The following is a 13,762-nucleotide window of genomic DNA, read 5'->3' on the forward strand; positions in this document are numbered from 1 at the left end:
GTAAGTACCAGCCATTACTCCTCGTTCCTTTATTCTCTTTTAGTAAGATATTTGTCGGTGGTATCAGCAGTGAGACCACACCAGAGATGCTTAAAGAACACTTTGCTGTCCACGGGGAGATAGCAGACACAACAGTCATGTACGATAACTCAACTGGAAGGTCCAGAGGCTTCGGTTTTGTTACTTTTAAAGATGCTGCTTGTGTTGAAGGGGCAGTGTGTGGGGACCACATTGTTGATGGGAAGAAGGTCTATTTGTACATGTCATGTCTCTTATGTTTAATTCTATTTATTGATATATACTTTAGATTGATCCTAAGCCAGCCTTTCAAAAGGTATCCATTACATTATACAATGGCGGCAGGATACATGTACATGTATTTTTCCGGCAGGGTTCTGAAGACCAAGTTCAAGCACAGGCACATTTGCATAAGGTTTTTATTGGGGGCGTGGCTCAGAACACAACAGACGAAATGATTGAACAACATTTCAGGCAATATGGCCCAGTGAGTTTCTAGGATACTTTTTGCTTGTTGGAATAAATTAATTTTATTCAAAAATTTTGCCGAGATCGTTTGTTTGACCAAAAGTCATAGCAGACTAGCTAATATAGCAAAGGATTGTAACAAAATTTTTAAAATATAAATTGGTGTCTGTTCTCTAATTAATTAATAGTTTAAATTATTTTGTGTTTAGGTTAAATTGGTTGATTTGAAAAAGGACAAGCTGAAAGGCGGTAGGAGCAGAGGTAAGCCCCTTTACTTAGTCTATTAATTACACTTTACTTATACCTCTTCTTCCTTTCCTGTATGTTGCCATTGCATTACCTTCATAACGTAATCTACTCAACGCTACATGTACATGTACCTGTACTCACTCCACTGCTAACTGTACTCCTCTTTAAATGTAATACCTGCTGCGGACCCTAAGGGTTCGGGTTTGTCTGTTTTGAAAATCCAGAGAGTGCGCTGAGGGCCCAGCAACAGAGTCATCAGGAGATCAATGGAAAAATGGTTTGTAATGTACTAGTTACTGTAGTTCTATTCAAAGAGCACCTAGCGCATGTGTGTGTGTGTGTGTGTGTCAGCATTGCTGTATTTCTTTAGGTTGAAGTGAAGAAGGCTGAGGTTAGGGATTATAAAAAGTATGATCAAAATAGACAGCAGCAGCTACGCCAACAAGGGCACCATGATGTGTACGGCGGCCAGCCTGGTTAGTATTCTAACTCAGTATATTATTAGTATACTCACTCAGTATTTTGTTAGTATATTAGCTATTGGCCACACCTATCCCTAACATTATTATTATTATATCTTGTTGGATCATTAAGTGGCCAATATCATTATACAGTGATCGTCTTCTCTAATTAATTAATTATTTATTATTAATTAGAACCAATTATAGCTGTTACAGATTAATCATATTATTATTATTATTATCATTATTATTTTTATTTGCTAGGTTATGGTGCTGACTACAGCAGGAATCCTCCTGATTTCCATCAACCCTATAATCCTCCTTATGGCGGCACCCAATCACAATATGCCGGATATTATGGTATGTGAACAAATATCACAGAATTCAAAGAGCCAGTTTAATTATTAATAATTGAATAGCCTGCAGTGTTCCTTGCTGCTTGTTTTGTTCATAACTAGTGAGGGTCAGTTCAGGCTAAAATCAGCTAGTTATTGTTATTAATATTCATAGCAGTTATAAAGTTACTGCTATCATTAACAATAGCTCACATTATTTGATTGGGTAATCTTGTATGTTATATTGGTATCTTTTGTGCGAGTGTCTTTCCTAAGTAAAAGTTAATGTTATCATGTATATAGGATATGGTAATAATAGTGCTGGCAGTTACGGCCAGGGTTCTTACTCAGCTTATCAAAGTGGGCCCCAGGATTATCCTTATGGCGGACGGGGGAATTCTTATGGAGGCAATCAGGACTACAGTTACATGAGAGGGTTTACCGGAGGTGGGTGTGGTTTGATGTTGCCATAGTTACTGATTGTTTTTAGGCACACAGCAAGTTCCAGGGTATCATCATCATCCCCCGGGACCCCTCCCACCTCCCCCACCCCCTCAAGATGGGGGGGCACCCACCGGATTCACTCAACCACGCAGTACTTACACTTCAACAGCTGACACCTTCTCAGGTCCGTTAGTAACATCTCTGTATATTATTAGTATATCATTAGTATACTATTGGTATGTTCTTGTATACTATTACAGTATATTTCCTCATCAGGTCATCCTCCCAATACATACGGAGGTTACAGCACTCCTTCAGACTATAGCCAGTACAGTTACACTGATCAGTCGGTTCCAGCTGCTACTCCTGCTAATTATGGGCGGGGCACTGCCCGGCCAACTGGCCCTTATAATTATGGAGGACGATGAACATGATTGCCAATGACCTTCTTTTGTCTATTAATTAATTAAATAATTATTTTTTGTAAAAGATCATCTGTTTCATAGAAAGAATGTGATTTTCGATGTACATGTTTATTCCCTGCGCATGCGCAGTACACCTTGCTGCCAATAGGTGTGGTTAATTATTGTGTGATGTGTTATTGTTGTACTTTGTAGCTAACCTCATAGATAGAATAATCAGTCAAACTGTAGCCTCTAAGTTAAATCTAGTTAAATCTTACCTTTAGTTAGTTTAATATAGACATAGGTTAGTTACTGTACTAGTCTTAGGCCTATAGTTTAGTGGATAGATACAGCCTAGAGTAACCTGTACTTATATATCATGGAAATGCAAGGAGAAGGATCCGCCATTGAACCTGGGTGAGAATTACCAAGTTTGTTTTATGTATTGTATCTACTGTTTCTCTTTAGTAAGATATTTGTGGGCGGTTTGAGTTGGTCTACCACTGAAGACACTTTCAAGAAACACTTTGAAGCTTATGGGGAGATACAGGATACAAAGATAATGATGAATCCAGCGGGAAACCCTCGAGGCTTTGGGTTTGTGACTTTTAAAGATCCAGCCTCAGTCACAAAAGTATTGCAGGAGAAACACTACATTGATGATAAACTGGTAAGAACACACTACCTCTTCTCTCAGAGGTACTTCTGTTTGAATCAGGACATGTCAAAACTTTGTCCTGATCTGTGATTGAAATGTAACAGCTTTTTTGGGAAAAACCATTGGCTATAGTCCATGGTTTGTTGGCGAATATTTGCTATGGTTACGGGACCAAATCTTACATGTAACTCTGTTTTTACATGATGACCTAATTGTTAAATAATGTCATAATTATGGGAGAACCGTTGACAAGTGGATTGTTGTTTATATCCTCATTTTGTTTATACACTAGGTTGATCCCAAGCCAGCAACATTAAAGGTATTCACTGTGTCATCACTGTATTTATTTATTTACCTCCCTCTTAGCCTCCTAATAGTTCTACATCAGCTAACAATAAGGTCTTTTTAGGAGGTCTGCCAGGACACTGTACACCTGATCAAGTTAAACTAGCTCTGAAACCATATGGAAATGTAATAGGGAGAGAATCTCTCTTCACATTTCATTTGAATTTATTTTCAGGTTACGAGTATTGATATCAAGACAGACAACAATGCGCCTAATTCTTTACCAGGAGAAAATAAGAAGAACCGAGGTAACCGTAATGTTATTACTTTATCTCTCACTCCCTCCCTCTCACTTCCTCCCTCTCAAGGGTTTGCTTTTGTTGATTTTGAAAATGAGAAAGAGGCACAGGCTCTCTGTCATGCTCATTACATAACGATTGACTCAAGACAAGTTGAAGCTAAAAAAGCTGAACCGAGACACAAAAAGGGAGGGACTGGACCAGCTGGAGGAACAGCTAAAGATGGCACGGGAGGCTATCAACAGTCTGGTAAGTTTTTGTCACTGTCTATTTATTTATTTATTTATTTATTTCTTTCTTTCTTTCTTTCTTTCTTTATTTATTTATTTATTTATTTAAAGGTCCTTATTATGGAGGTGTTGGACGTGGTATGGCAGGTGCAGCTGCCACTGGTAATCCGTATTACCCTTACTATCCCCAATATCGTAAGGATAGTCACAGTTATATTTTATTGCTCTTGTTTTCTCTTCAGCTTTTTCACAGTATTCACAGTATGAGTATTATGGAAGAGGAAACTATGGTGGTATGTCCCTGTCTCTTTTGTTTGTTTGTTTGTTAATCTCATCTTGTTTGTTTCTTTATTTGTCTAATCTCATTCATTCACATTATGTCTGACACATTCAGGTCAGCAGCAGTTAGCAGCTGCTGCCTATCATGACGCCAGTAGTGGTGCTTTCTCTCAAGCCAGAGCAGGTGGCTATGGATCCAGCACTGAACACTTCAATGGAGGAGGTGTGTCTTCATTAATTGAAAGGGAGGAGCCTATTATGTGTTGATTATTATTATCTTCCTACAGCTGGATTCACTAGTTATGATCAGTCTCACATAACTGCAGCTGCTACTGGTTATTACGATCAGTCAGGGACCGGAGGGATATCCTATAGTAGTCACACCCCCGGGGCCACAGCCCAGCAGAGAGGCAGCTACTCCTATGGGAGGAGTTAAGCTGTGGTCGTCATTGATTGACACTCAGTGAACTTGTTTTCTGGTTTCATGGCTTCTTTCTTTCTTGCATTTTCCATTATGCATTTTTAATTAAAGAAAAATTGTATTTGTCATCATCATAATGAAACTTTGTCACATGGTTCCACGTGACTCATTGATTTGAGCATGCTCAGTTCTGCCCACGTGGTACAACGTGGAGATGAAGAGGAAAGAAAGAGTTCCTCCAAAGCAAACCTTGTTCACTTACTTCAAACCAATACAGACACCTCCTTATAAGGAGAAGGGATCACGTGATGATAGGAAAGATCAGGAAAATGAGGAACCAAAGATCAAGATGGAGTTTGAAACCACACCCACCAGAATCAAACAACAACCGGTGGAGACCGACAGTGATGAAGATGACATGATTGGGAGGACAAAAGTATTGTTTATTCATTTATTTATTTATTTGTTATAGACTTTGTCTGGTCGTATTAAACGTAAGTCCTCCATGAGTGTTGAAGAACGTAGTAAAGTAAATAAAAGGAAGAGGAGCAGTCGGTTCCTTGAATCAGACGAAGAAGAAGGTTAACAATAATGCGAATCATTAATTAATTAATGATTCAATTAATAGATAATAGCTCCTTAATAGAGGAGGCATGGCCAGAAGCTGATGACGTCACTCCAATGAAACAGGTAAGGAAATTATATTCTCTAATTGTTTTAAAAGTGTGCCAATCTCACTTGCAATTAAGTACAATTTTCATTTAATGCCCTTATGCTGTGTAGAAAGTTTGAGGTGATTCCAACTTCAATTTTTCAAGTTATGACCATTTTTAAAAAATGCTGAAATTTGAAAAATCCCTAAGGCCATCTTTTTTTTCCAAAAATTGATCTGAAATCACTCCAAATTTTTATTAAATTTTCTAATACATATTGATGTCCTTATGCTGTGTGGAAAGTTTAAGCTGATTTTGAGCTTAAATTCTAATTATGAGTGCTTTTTAAATTTTCCATTAAATTATTTTTTAGCCAAAGGCTCAGTTTTTGACTCCTAGAAGCTGTTCATCAACTCCTAAAGTACTCCTAACCACACCCACTAACAATAGTCTGCCGGTAAGTCTATTAATTAATGATATTTATTAATTCATTATTAATAGGTCACACCCTCTGGAGGTGTGTCTGTTGGGTGTGGTCTTGATAAAATTGGTACTTTTCTTCATGACACTCTTGACTTCATTAAGGACGCTAATAGACGGTATACTGGTATATTGACTCATTCCTTATAGCCACGCCCTCTTAATTAGTGACAAGAATAAGGTCCTGTTTGGTGACCCGAACCATAATCCTCGTACTCTACTGGTAATTAGACTGTTGCTATGGTTACCAGTACATGTACTTTGTACATGTAGGTGCCGCAATTGTTTCTTAATAAACTGACACCTGCAATGAGACAATGGTGGAATATTAAATCCGATAATTATGACACCATTTTATTTTTTAAGGTATTATTATTATTGTCATTGTTATTATCATTGTTATTATCATTGTTATTTAGGTTGGTAAGTTTTATGAGTTATACCACATGGATGCTGAGGTTGCTGTGAAGGAGCTGAAGATAGTCTTCATGAAAGGTGATTTCGCTCATGCTGGGTTTCCAGAGAAAGCTTTTGGGAAGTACTCCCAGACCTTAATACAGAGAGGATATCGGTAGCTCGGTCCATTAATTATTATTGATTAATTAATTAATTAATATCAGGATTGCTAGAGTGGAACAGACAGAAACTCCTCAAATGATGGAGAACAGAATAAAGAAAAGTAATTGTATATACGTGTACATGTACAGTACATGTTTATTGTTGTTGTTGTTGTTGTTGTTGTTGTTGTTGTTATAGTGGCCAGTACCCCCATGAAGTTTGATCGGGTGGTCTCTCGTGAATTATGTTCACTAGTCAGTAAAGGTCAGTATACTATACCCCAGACCCCCTGGAGACTAATATTCATAGGTTCCAGAACCATTGGATTCTTTGAGGGAGAAGAACCAGAAACTGATTCAGCTTACCTCCTATCAATAAAGGAAAATGTATACTGATACTCATACTCAATATTCCATTCTCATACTTTGGTTCCTATAGATTGGTTCCTGTTCTGGGACTCAGTTTGGAGTCTGCTTTATCGACACATGTATTGGAACATTTCATGTAACCATAGAAACAGTATATTAATGATACTTGTCCCTTTTTCCATAGGTAGGTCAGTTTGAAGATGATCGTCAGCTCTCAAGGTTAAGAACACTCCTGGCTCATTATCACCCTGTTGAGGTAGGCCACACCCTCCAATCACTCTGATACGTTAGTGACAGGTTATACTGGAGAGGGGTAACCTGTCATACAGGACTAGTCAACTGGTCAGTCAGGTTCTGTCCACTGCTCTTAAGGACACCCTATCACCAGGTGAGCTCCAGGGCATGGCTCTATTGGTTCCTGTATTTGCTGGTTTTTTAGGTTCTGAGTTTTGGGACGCCACTAGGACACTGAAATATCTTATTGAAGAAGGATACTTTGAACAAGTGATTTATTTGTTTATTTATTTTTCTGTTTGTTTGTTTGTTTGTTTGTTTGTTGATGTATTTATTGTTATAGAACACAGTACATCCTGACCTCCAGAAAATGATATCTGATGGTATATGAGTGTTTCTATTCTCATTCTCATGTTTCCATTCCAGAGGACAGTTTGGGAATGAGTCCTTCCCCTGGCTATGAACTGGCCCTCAGTTCCTTTGGTGCTTGTCTTTGGACATTGAAGAGGTCTTTGATTGATAAGGAGATACTCCAACTGAACCAGTTCCAAGTAATTCCATGCACACACATCATGTGCTTACACCTCCTGTACTACCTCAGGAGTTTGTACCGGTCGACCAGCTGTTGGTTTTTGATGAATCATTAGTGTCTGGGGAGGGTGTGTCCCCTGACTCCGCCTCTTTTAACGTTTCCATGACAACTTGTACTCAATCTCCAAATCAAAAAATGGTAATTAGTTAAATTATAATTGAATTATTTAGTTAATTAGGTTCTGGATGGTATCACGTTATATAACTTGGATGTTATTGATAACTCTGGCTCTGGTATTGGTACCTTACTCCAGAGGATTGATAATGCCAGTACTTCTTTTGGGCGGAGACTATTAAAGGTCTGGTTGACAGCTCCACTGTGTAACCCAGCTGGTATTAGAGAGAGACAAGAAGCAGTCACTGAACTAGTTAATAAACCACACTTACTACCAGAGATAAGAGAGATTCTCAAGTCATTACCTGATTTAGAGCGACTGTTAAGAAGGTGCAAAGCTAATGTACATGTTACTGATGTACATGTATTAATGTGTCCTTTAGGATTGTGGTGCTGGGGTCAAAGGTCAGGTCTGAGTCCCATCCTGACAGTAGAGCCATTCTTTATGAAACCATCACTTATAAGTTAGTGCCTCCTCCTGTATGATATGTTAATGTTTTGTAGTAAAAAGAAGATTAAAGATTTCCTGTCCTTGCTTGAGGGTTTGGATAAAACTACTCAAATTGTTGAGTTATTCTCTTCTCAATCGCTGGCATCAAAACTACTCATCAACCTAGTCACACTACAAACTGAACAAGGTTAATGCAGAGATGTCTTCAGGTGCTTTTTTAAAACGTGTCCTTATTTCTTTAGGTCAGTTTCCTGATATTAAGGATCAACTCCAATATTTCAAAGCTGCGTTTGATCATAAAATAGCTAAGGAGAGAGGATCCATTATCCCTTTACCTGGTGTTAATGAGGAGTATGACCAGTCACTGGAAGAGATAAGGCAGGTTGAGGAGGAGCTAGAGCAATACTTACTGAAGCAAAGGAAGAGACTCAACTGTAAAGTGAGTCCATTGGGTTTTTAATAAGTTTTAAAGTTGCTCCAAAATTGGATAAAAGTCCCTGTACTATAGTACAGGGACTTTGGCCAAATTTCACCAAAAATAAAAAGTTTAAAATTCTAAGTTTTTATTACATTTCCTGATACATATACATGTTCTTATGTTGTGTAGAAAGTTTAAGGTGATTCTGATCAAGTTTGGATTTTTTATGAATTTTTAAAGTTGCTCCAAAATCGGATAAAAGTCCCTGTACTATAGTACAGGGATTTTTGTAAAATTTCACAAAAATTGACAAGTAGAAAATTCCTCAATTTTATTACATTTCCTGATGCATATACATGTACTTATGCAGTGTAGAAAGATTGAGCAGATTCCGATCAAGTTTGGATTTTCTATGATTTTTTTAAAGTTGCTCAAAAATTGGAAAAAAGTCCCTGTACTATAGTACAGGGATTTTTGTAAAATTTCACAAAAATTGACACATAGAAAATTCCTCAATTTTCTTATGTTGTGTAGAAAGTTTAAGATGATTCTGATCAAGTTTGGATTTTTTATGATTTTTTAAAGTTGCTCAAAAATCAGACAAAAGTCCATGCACTATAGTGCAGGGATTTTTGTAAAATTTCACAAAAATTGACAAGTAGAAAATTCCTCAATTTTATTACATTTGCTGATGCATATACATGTTCTTATGTTGTGTAGAAAGTTTGAGATGATTCTGATCAAGTTTGGATTTTTTACGAATTTTTAAAGTTGCTCCAAAATTGGATTAAAGTCCCTGTACTATAGTACAGGGACTTTGGCCAAATTTCACCGAAAATGAAAAGTTTGGAATTTTAAGTTTATATGATATTTCCTGATACATATACATGTTCTTATGTTGTGTAGAAAGTTTGAGATGATTCCGATCTAGTTTGGATTTTTTACGAATTTGTAAAGTTGCTCCAAAATCGGATAAAAGTCCCTGTACTATAGTACAGGGACTTTGGCCAAATTTCACCAAAAATGAAAAGTTTAAAATTCTAAATTTTTATTACATTTCCTGATACATATACATGTTCTTATGTTGTGTAGAAAGTTTGAGGTGATTCTGATTGAGTTTGGATTTTTTATGAATTTTTAAAGTTTCTCCAAAATTAGGTAAAAGTCCCTCTACTATTATAGTACAGGGACTTTGGCCGAATTTCACCAAAAATGAAAAGTTTAGAATTCTAAATTTTTTATAATTTTTTTTTGATGGCTCACCTTCTCTATAATTTGACCAAGTCCCAGTACATACCAGTTCCAATAATTCTATTATCGTTGTTTTTAGAATATCAGTTATTTTGGTACCGGACGGAATAGGTACCAGTTAGAGGTCCCTGCTACAGTACAGGTTCCTGACGATTATGAGATAAAGAGCCAGCGGAAAGGATTCCTGAGGTACGTCACTCCAGAAACCGAAGAACTAAAGGCCAGACTAACCACTGGAGAGGAGACCAAAGAGACTGTACTGCAAGGAACAGTTAGAGACCTGTTTCACTCGTTTGGAGAATAGTCAGTTGTTATTATTATTTACTTGTTTATCTGTTTAATTTATTTATTTGTTTGTTTATTTTTTAGTTTTTCTCTTTGGGACGGTGCCATTAATTGTGTATCTGTACTTGATGTCCTTGTTTCCATGGCAACCTACAGTTCAGGGGAGGAGGTTATGTGTGTTCCTCAAGTGACGGCTAGCGAGTTTCCTTATTTGGATATTAAAGATGGCCGCCATCCTTGTGTGATCCAGACCTTCACTGGAGGAGAATTTATACCAAATGACATCGTTATTAATCCAGATAGGGTCTGAGACATATATTGATATTGAGATATTACCCCTTGAATAGGCAGCAGGAGGTAAAATGTGTACACTAGTCACCGGACCCAACATGGGGGGAAAATCAACCCTAATGAGACAAACTGGACTTATCGTCATACTGGCACAAATGGTAAGAACTAGGTCTCATTCTCATTCTCCATATTCCAATCCCATTCTCATTCTCCATATTCCAATCCCATTCTCATTCTCCATATTCCATTCCCATTCTCATTCTCCATATTCCATTCCCATTCTCATTCTCCATATTCCATTCCCATTCCAGGGTTCCTATGTCCCTGCCAGCAGTTGTTCTTTGTCTCCAGTTGACAGAATATTCACGAGATTAGGAGCCTCAGACAGAATAATGTACGGTACGTTACCATAGCAACATGTGTCACACCCACCTCATTATTATCATTATTATCAGGAGAGAGTACCTTTTATGTTGAAGTGAGTGAGACTAACCTCATTCTCCAGCACTCTACCCCTCACTCACTGGTACTCCTTGATGAGCTAGGTACTGGTGTAGCACCTGTATAGAATGTATTAATATAACCTCACTCCTGCTTCCTTTTAAGGTCGTGGGACTGCTACATATGACGGGTCGGCCATTGCTACTTCAGTTGTGAAGTATATCTCAGAGAGGAAAGGATGTAGGACCTTGTTCTCCACTCATTATCACGGACTGGTTGACCTCTTTAAAGACAGTCCTCACGTACAACTAGGACACATGGTATCATAGCAACCATAATGATCTCATTATTATTCATGCATGCATGCAGTCGTGCATGGTCGGAGAGGAAGGGGAGGAGTCTATTACATTTTTATACAAGTTTGTCCCTGGGGCCTGTCCTAAGAGCTACGGGTTTAATGCAGCAAAACTAGCAGGACTACCACAAGAAGTGAGTCCATGACCTCTTGATTTTACAGCAAGTTGTAATACTAATCATCATTATTGATAGATCATTGATGTTGCCAAGGAAACTGCTCGTAATTTTGAGAGATCAACTCTGAAGACACAATTAATTAGGTAATTATTGGCTGTTGCTATTGGCAACCAGATAATGAATATATAATTAATAGGGAACTGTTATCTGTTGGTTCAGTTCCTCCAGTGACTGTCCGTTCACAATACAAAGCAATGATCAAAGACATACTTTATAACTAATGACACAACTTTATAACTAATGCACTCTCTGTCATTTAATCACTTAAAAATTAAATAAAAATAAAAAACTCTCTCACTGTGTATCAGAAAATGTTCTTAAAATGTAGAATTCTCAACTTTTCATTTCTGGCAAAATTTGGCCAAAGCTCTTGAATTGTACATTAATTATTTAATTATCAAAAATTATATCAAAATAGTGAACAGGAGTCATTAATTATCATTAATTAATAAATAAACACACACACACACAATCTATTCAGCAACAACTAACAGACAACATATGAATAATAACAACAACAACAACAACAATAATAATAATAATAATAATAATAATATCATTAATAATATATGCTAGAAATCCAATAATTTTAAATGAATATTAATAATTATATTAATGGTGCATATAATAATGTACTGTAGCTAGCAGCATCCTCCTGATTTCTTTTTCGTTTCTTGTTCAACATGGAGGACGTCTTTATCAGGAGCCTGCTGTTCTATTGATTCATCATTCTCAAGTATCTATTAATAATAATAATAATAATAATAATAATAATAAAATAAACACTCCATTACTTTAGCTACAAGACATCGTGCTGCCTCATCGATTCCGATATTTTCTTTAGCGGATGTTTCGAACCAACCAGCAAACCCTTTCTCTTTACAATAATCATCTAATTGTCCAACGTTGCCAAGGAAACCTTCACTAGCTAAATCACACTAAGAGAGACACAATGATCACCATGACAACAGGTCACCATGACAACAGGTTGTGCAACGTACAGTACATTAATTTCATGGAGCAAAACTTTAGCAAAATATAAATATTATTATTATAATCATATGAAACTTTTTGAAAATGTTAGTACCACGCCTTTAATGGCAACTGAAATGGGTACCTTGTTCGCTAGTAGTACAGCTGGTATTGGCTTCCCATTGGGGAGGAGGACCTTGTTATCAAGGTCAGACTTCCACATTGTTACAGCCTCAAAAGTCGACAAACGAGTCATGTCAAACACCACAAAAGCTCCTACTGCTTCTTTATAATACACCTGGAGTAGAGGGTGTGTCAGTGGGTGGAGTCAATACGAGTACTTACCCTCGTCATGTTACCAAAGCGCTCCTGACCTGCGATATCCCATAGCTGTAGCCTGATTGTAGTGTTGTTGTCCCAATTTAATACTTTGAGAGCAAAATCAACTCCAATCTACAAAATAATAACTTATTACTAACTTGTTAATAACTAATAGAGATGCTGCCAAAATATGACTAAACACATGATCATTAATTCATTATTAAATTAACAAATAAAACATTAATTCAAGTCCAGGACACATGTTATGAAACAATGGCCATACATGTACATGTACTATGCAGTGACCAGAATGTGTGTGTGTGTGTGTGTGTCTGGAGGTGAGTATCAGTAATGTAATACCTGAGTCCCTTGATATCTGCCCTCAGCTTCACCTCAAGCAGATATCTCAGTCCTCAGGCATTACCTACAGACAGGCTGGACTACATGTACATATTCAATAAACACAGGACATGCAAATATATGAATATTATTAGAAATACTAAGAGTGTGTGTCAGTAAAAGGATGAACTATTTGTAAATCATTGCATCAGTTTTGTTTAGCTCCTGCAGCATAAGCAGTACAAGTACAGGTACATGTACATATATGTCAAGATGAGTAACTGAGTGGAGAAATGATATTCATAGATACAATAACCTTCTATACATACTATCATGTGAATCACACCCTCAAAATGGAGAGAGGGAAAGAGAGAGAGGGGGGAAGGAGGGTGGTACCAGGTGGTAAAGAATAACATTGATAATGAGAAACAAACAATAAACAACAAGAAATAATCGTTGAATCCTAACCATGCTACTACTAAATGAATAAATAAATAAATGATATGACATACTGTTGCTCTGTAGTGAGGTGAAAAGAACTGATGTACGTATCTCTTGATGATTGAGGTCTTCCCAGTACCGAGATCACCAATCACCAACACCTTGTAAAGGTGCTCCTGCTTTCCTCCTCCTGTTGCCTACAAAGGAAATAAATTAATTAATATTATTAATACAGTCTTTGTTTCAATTCTCCCTACAAGCTAAAATACAGTCAATCAAAGTCCCATTGCATTAGAACAGGTAGTGATAAACTTACCATCTTTAGTTAGAGCAGTATCTCACTCGAGATCTCACTAGATTAGTGACTGACAGAGGAGAAAGGAGGAGCTTTATATGTTTAATAATAGGTCACGTGTCCCTCATCAGCCCCACCCCCAGTTAAAACTCCAGGGCGTGGCTCATTATCAG

At 37.2% G+C, this 13,762-nt stretch overlaps 4 protein-coding genes across 4 annotated transcripts in view; 3 read left to right on the forward strand and 1 right to left on the reverse strand.

Moving 5' to 3' along the window:
* Positions 1-2,503, forward strand: part of LOC100631704 (dolichyl-diphosphooligosaccharide--protein glycosyltransferase subunit STT3A-like) — a 5,858-nt gene extending 3,355 nt beyond the window's left edge. The window contains exons 17-26 of the mRNA XM_019999639.1: positions 6-248; positions 308-334; positions 392-505; positions 696-747; positions 930-1,012; positions 1,106-1,211; positions 1,461-1,556; positions 1,835-1,978; positions 2,022-2,159; positions 2,252-2,503. Of these exons, the coding sequence (XP_019855198.1) occupies positions 6-248; positions 308-334; positions 392-505; positions 696-747; positions 930-1,012; positions 1,106-1,211; positions 1,461-1,556; positions 1,835-1,978; positions 2,022-2,159; positions 2,252-2,403 (1,155 nt within the window). The 3' untranslated portion in view covers positions 2,404-2,503. The remainder of the gene's footprint in view (positions 1-5; positions 249-307; positions 335-391; positions 506-695; positions 748-929; positions 1,013-1,105; positions 1,212-1,460; positions 1,557-1,834; positions 1,979-2,021; positions 2,160-2,251) is intronic.
* A 71-nt stretch (positions 2,504-2,574) lies between these two features.
* Positions 2,575-4,693, forward strand: LOC105313662 (heterogeneous nuclear ribonucleoprotein 27C-like). Its single transcript, XM_019999652.1, has 10 exons — positions 2,575-2,796; positions 2,848-3,049; positions 3,330-3,356; positions 3,404-3,508; positions 3,558-3,630; positions 3,691-3,870; positions 3,963-4,046; positions 4,094-4,144; positions 4,246-4,353; positions 4,418-4,693. The coding sequence occupies exons 1-10, from the start codon at positions 2,759-2,761 to the stop codon at positions 4,564-4,566; spliced, it is 1,017 nt and encodes a 338-aa protein (XP_019855211.1). The 5' UTR covers positions 2,575-2,758; the 3' UTR covers positions 4,567-4,693.
* A 40-nt stretch (positions 4,694-4,733) lies between these two features.
* LOC100631829 (DNA mismatch repair protein Msh6-like) lies at positions 4,734-11,533 on the forward strand. The gene is made up of 31 exons (XM_019999651.1): positions 4,734-4,987; positions 5,024-5,132; positions 5,180-5,241; positions 5,578-5,661; positions 5,706-5,803; positions 5,853-5,907; positions 5,958-6,050; positions 6,104-6,255; positions 6,305-6,363; positions 6,441-6,506; positions 6,552-6,628; positions 6,681-6,746; positions 6,795-6,866; positions 6,908-6,998; positions 7,050-7,114; positions 7,188-7,227; positions 7,271-7,395; positions 7,446-7,574; positions 7,615-7,880; positions 7,934-8,014; positions 8,055-8,188; positions 8,244-8,440; positions 9,750-9,973; positions 10,040-10,259; positions 10,303-10,404; positions 10,558-10,645; positions 10,702-10,791; positions 10,853-11,007; positions 11,057-11,176; positions 11,237-11,304; positions 11,358-11,533. The coding sequence occupies exons 1-31, from the start codon at positions 4,766-4,768 to the stop codon at positions 11,440-11,442; spliced, it is 3,495 nt and encodes a 1,164-aa protein (XP_019855210.1). The 5' UTR covers positions 4,734-4,765; the 3' UTR covers positions 11,443-11,533.
* Positions 11,534-11,625: 92 nt separating this feature from the next.
* LOC100634110 (ras-related protein Rab-32-like) lies at positions 11,626-13,715 on the reverse strand. The gene is made up of 6 exons (XM_003388427.3): positions 13,611-13,715; positions 13,366-13,491; positions 12,539-12,646; positions 12,339-12,491; positions 12,016-12,159; positions 11,626-11,961 (listed from the first exon to the last, which is right to left on the reverse strand). The coding sequence occupies exons 1-6, from the start codon at positions 13,611-13,613 to the stop codon at positions 11,863-11,865; spliced, it is 633 nt and encodes a 210-aa protein (XP_003388475.1). The 5' UTR covers positions 13,614-13,715; the 3' UTR covers positions 11,626-11,862.
* Positions 13,716-13,762: the final 47 nt, after the last annotated feature.

This window comes from Amphimedon queenslandica, unplaced genomic scaffold (assembly GCF_000090795.2).
Source record: "Amphimedon queenslandica unplaced genomic scaffold, v1.1 AMPQUscaffold_13251, whole genome shotgun sequence".
Classification (NCBI taxonomy): domain Eukaryota; kingdom Metazoa; phylum Porifera; class Demospongiae; order Haplosclerida; family Niphatidae; genus Amphimedon; species Amphimedon queenslandica.

Excerpts from the sequence above, each read along its gene's own strand:
- LOC105313662 (XM_019999652.1), top strand. The coding sequence starts at position 2,759 with ATGGAAATGCAAGGAGAAGGATCCGCCATTGAACCTGG. Across the intron at positions 3,509-3,557 it reads CTCTGAAACCATATGGAAAT|GTTACGAGTATTGATATCAA; the intron begins GTAATAGGGAGA and ends ATTTATTTTCAG. Across the intron at positions 4,047-4,093 it reads CCCTTACTATCCCCAATATC|CTTTTTCACAGTATTCACAG; the intron begins GTAAGGATAGTC and ends TTTTCTCTTCAG.
- LOC100634110 (XM_003388427.3), bottom strand. Across the intron at positions 12,647-13,365 it reads CACCTCACTACAGAGCAACA|ATTGGAGTTGATTTTGCTCT; the intron begins GTATGTCATATC and ends ATTATTTTGTAG. Across the intron at positions 12,492-12,538 it reads GCTTTGGTAACATGACGAGG|GTGTATTATAAAGAAGCAGT; the intron begins GTAAGTACTCGT and ends CCTCTACTCCAG.
- LOC100631829 (XM_019999651.1), top strand. The coding sequence starts at position 4,766 with ATGAAGAGGAAAGAAAGAGTTCCTCCAAAGCAAACCTTGTTCACTTAC. Across the intron at positions 5,804-5,852 it reads ATTAAGGACGCTAATAGACG|TGACAAGAATAAGGTCCTGT; the intron begins GTATACTGGTAT and ends CCTCTTAATTAG. Across the intron at positions 8,189-8,243 it reads CACACTACAAACTGAACAAG|GTCAGTTTCCTGATATTAAG; the intron begins GTTAATGCAGAG and ends TTATTTCTTTAG.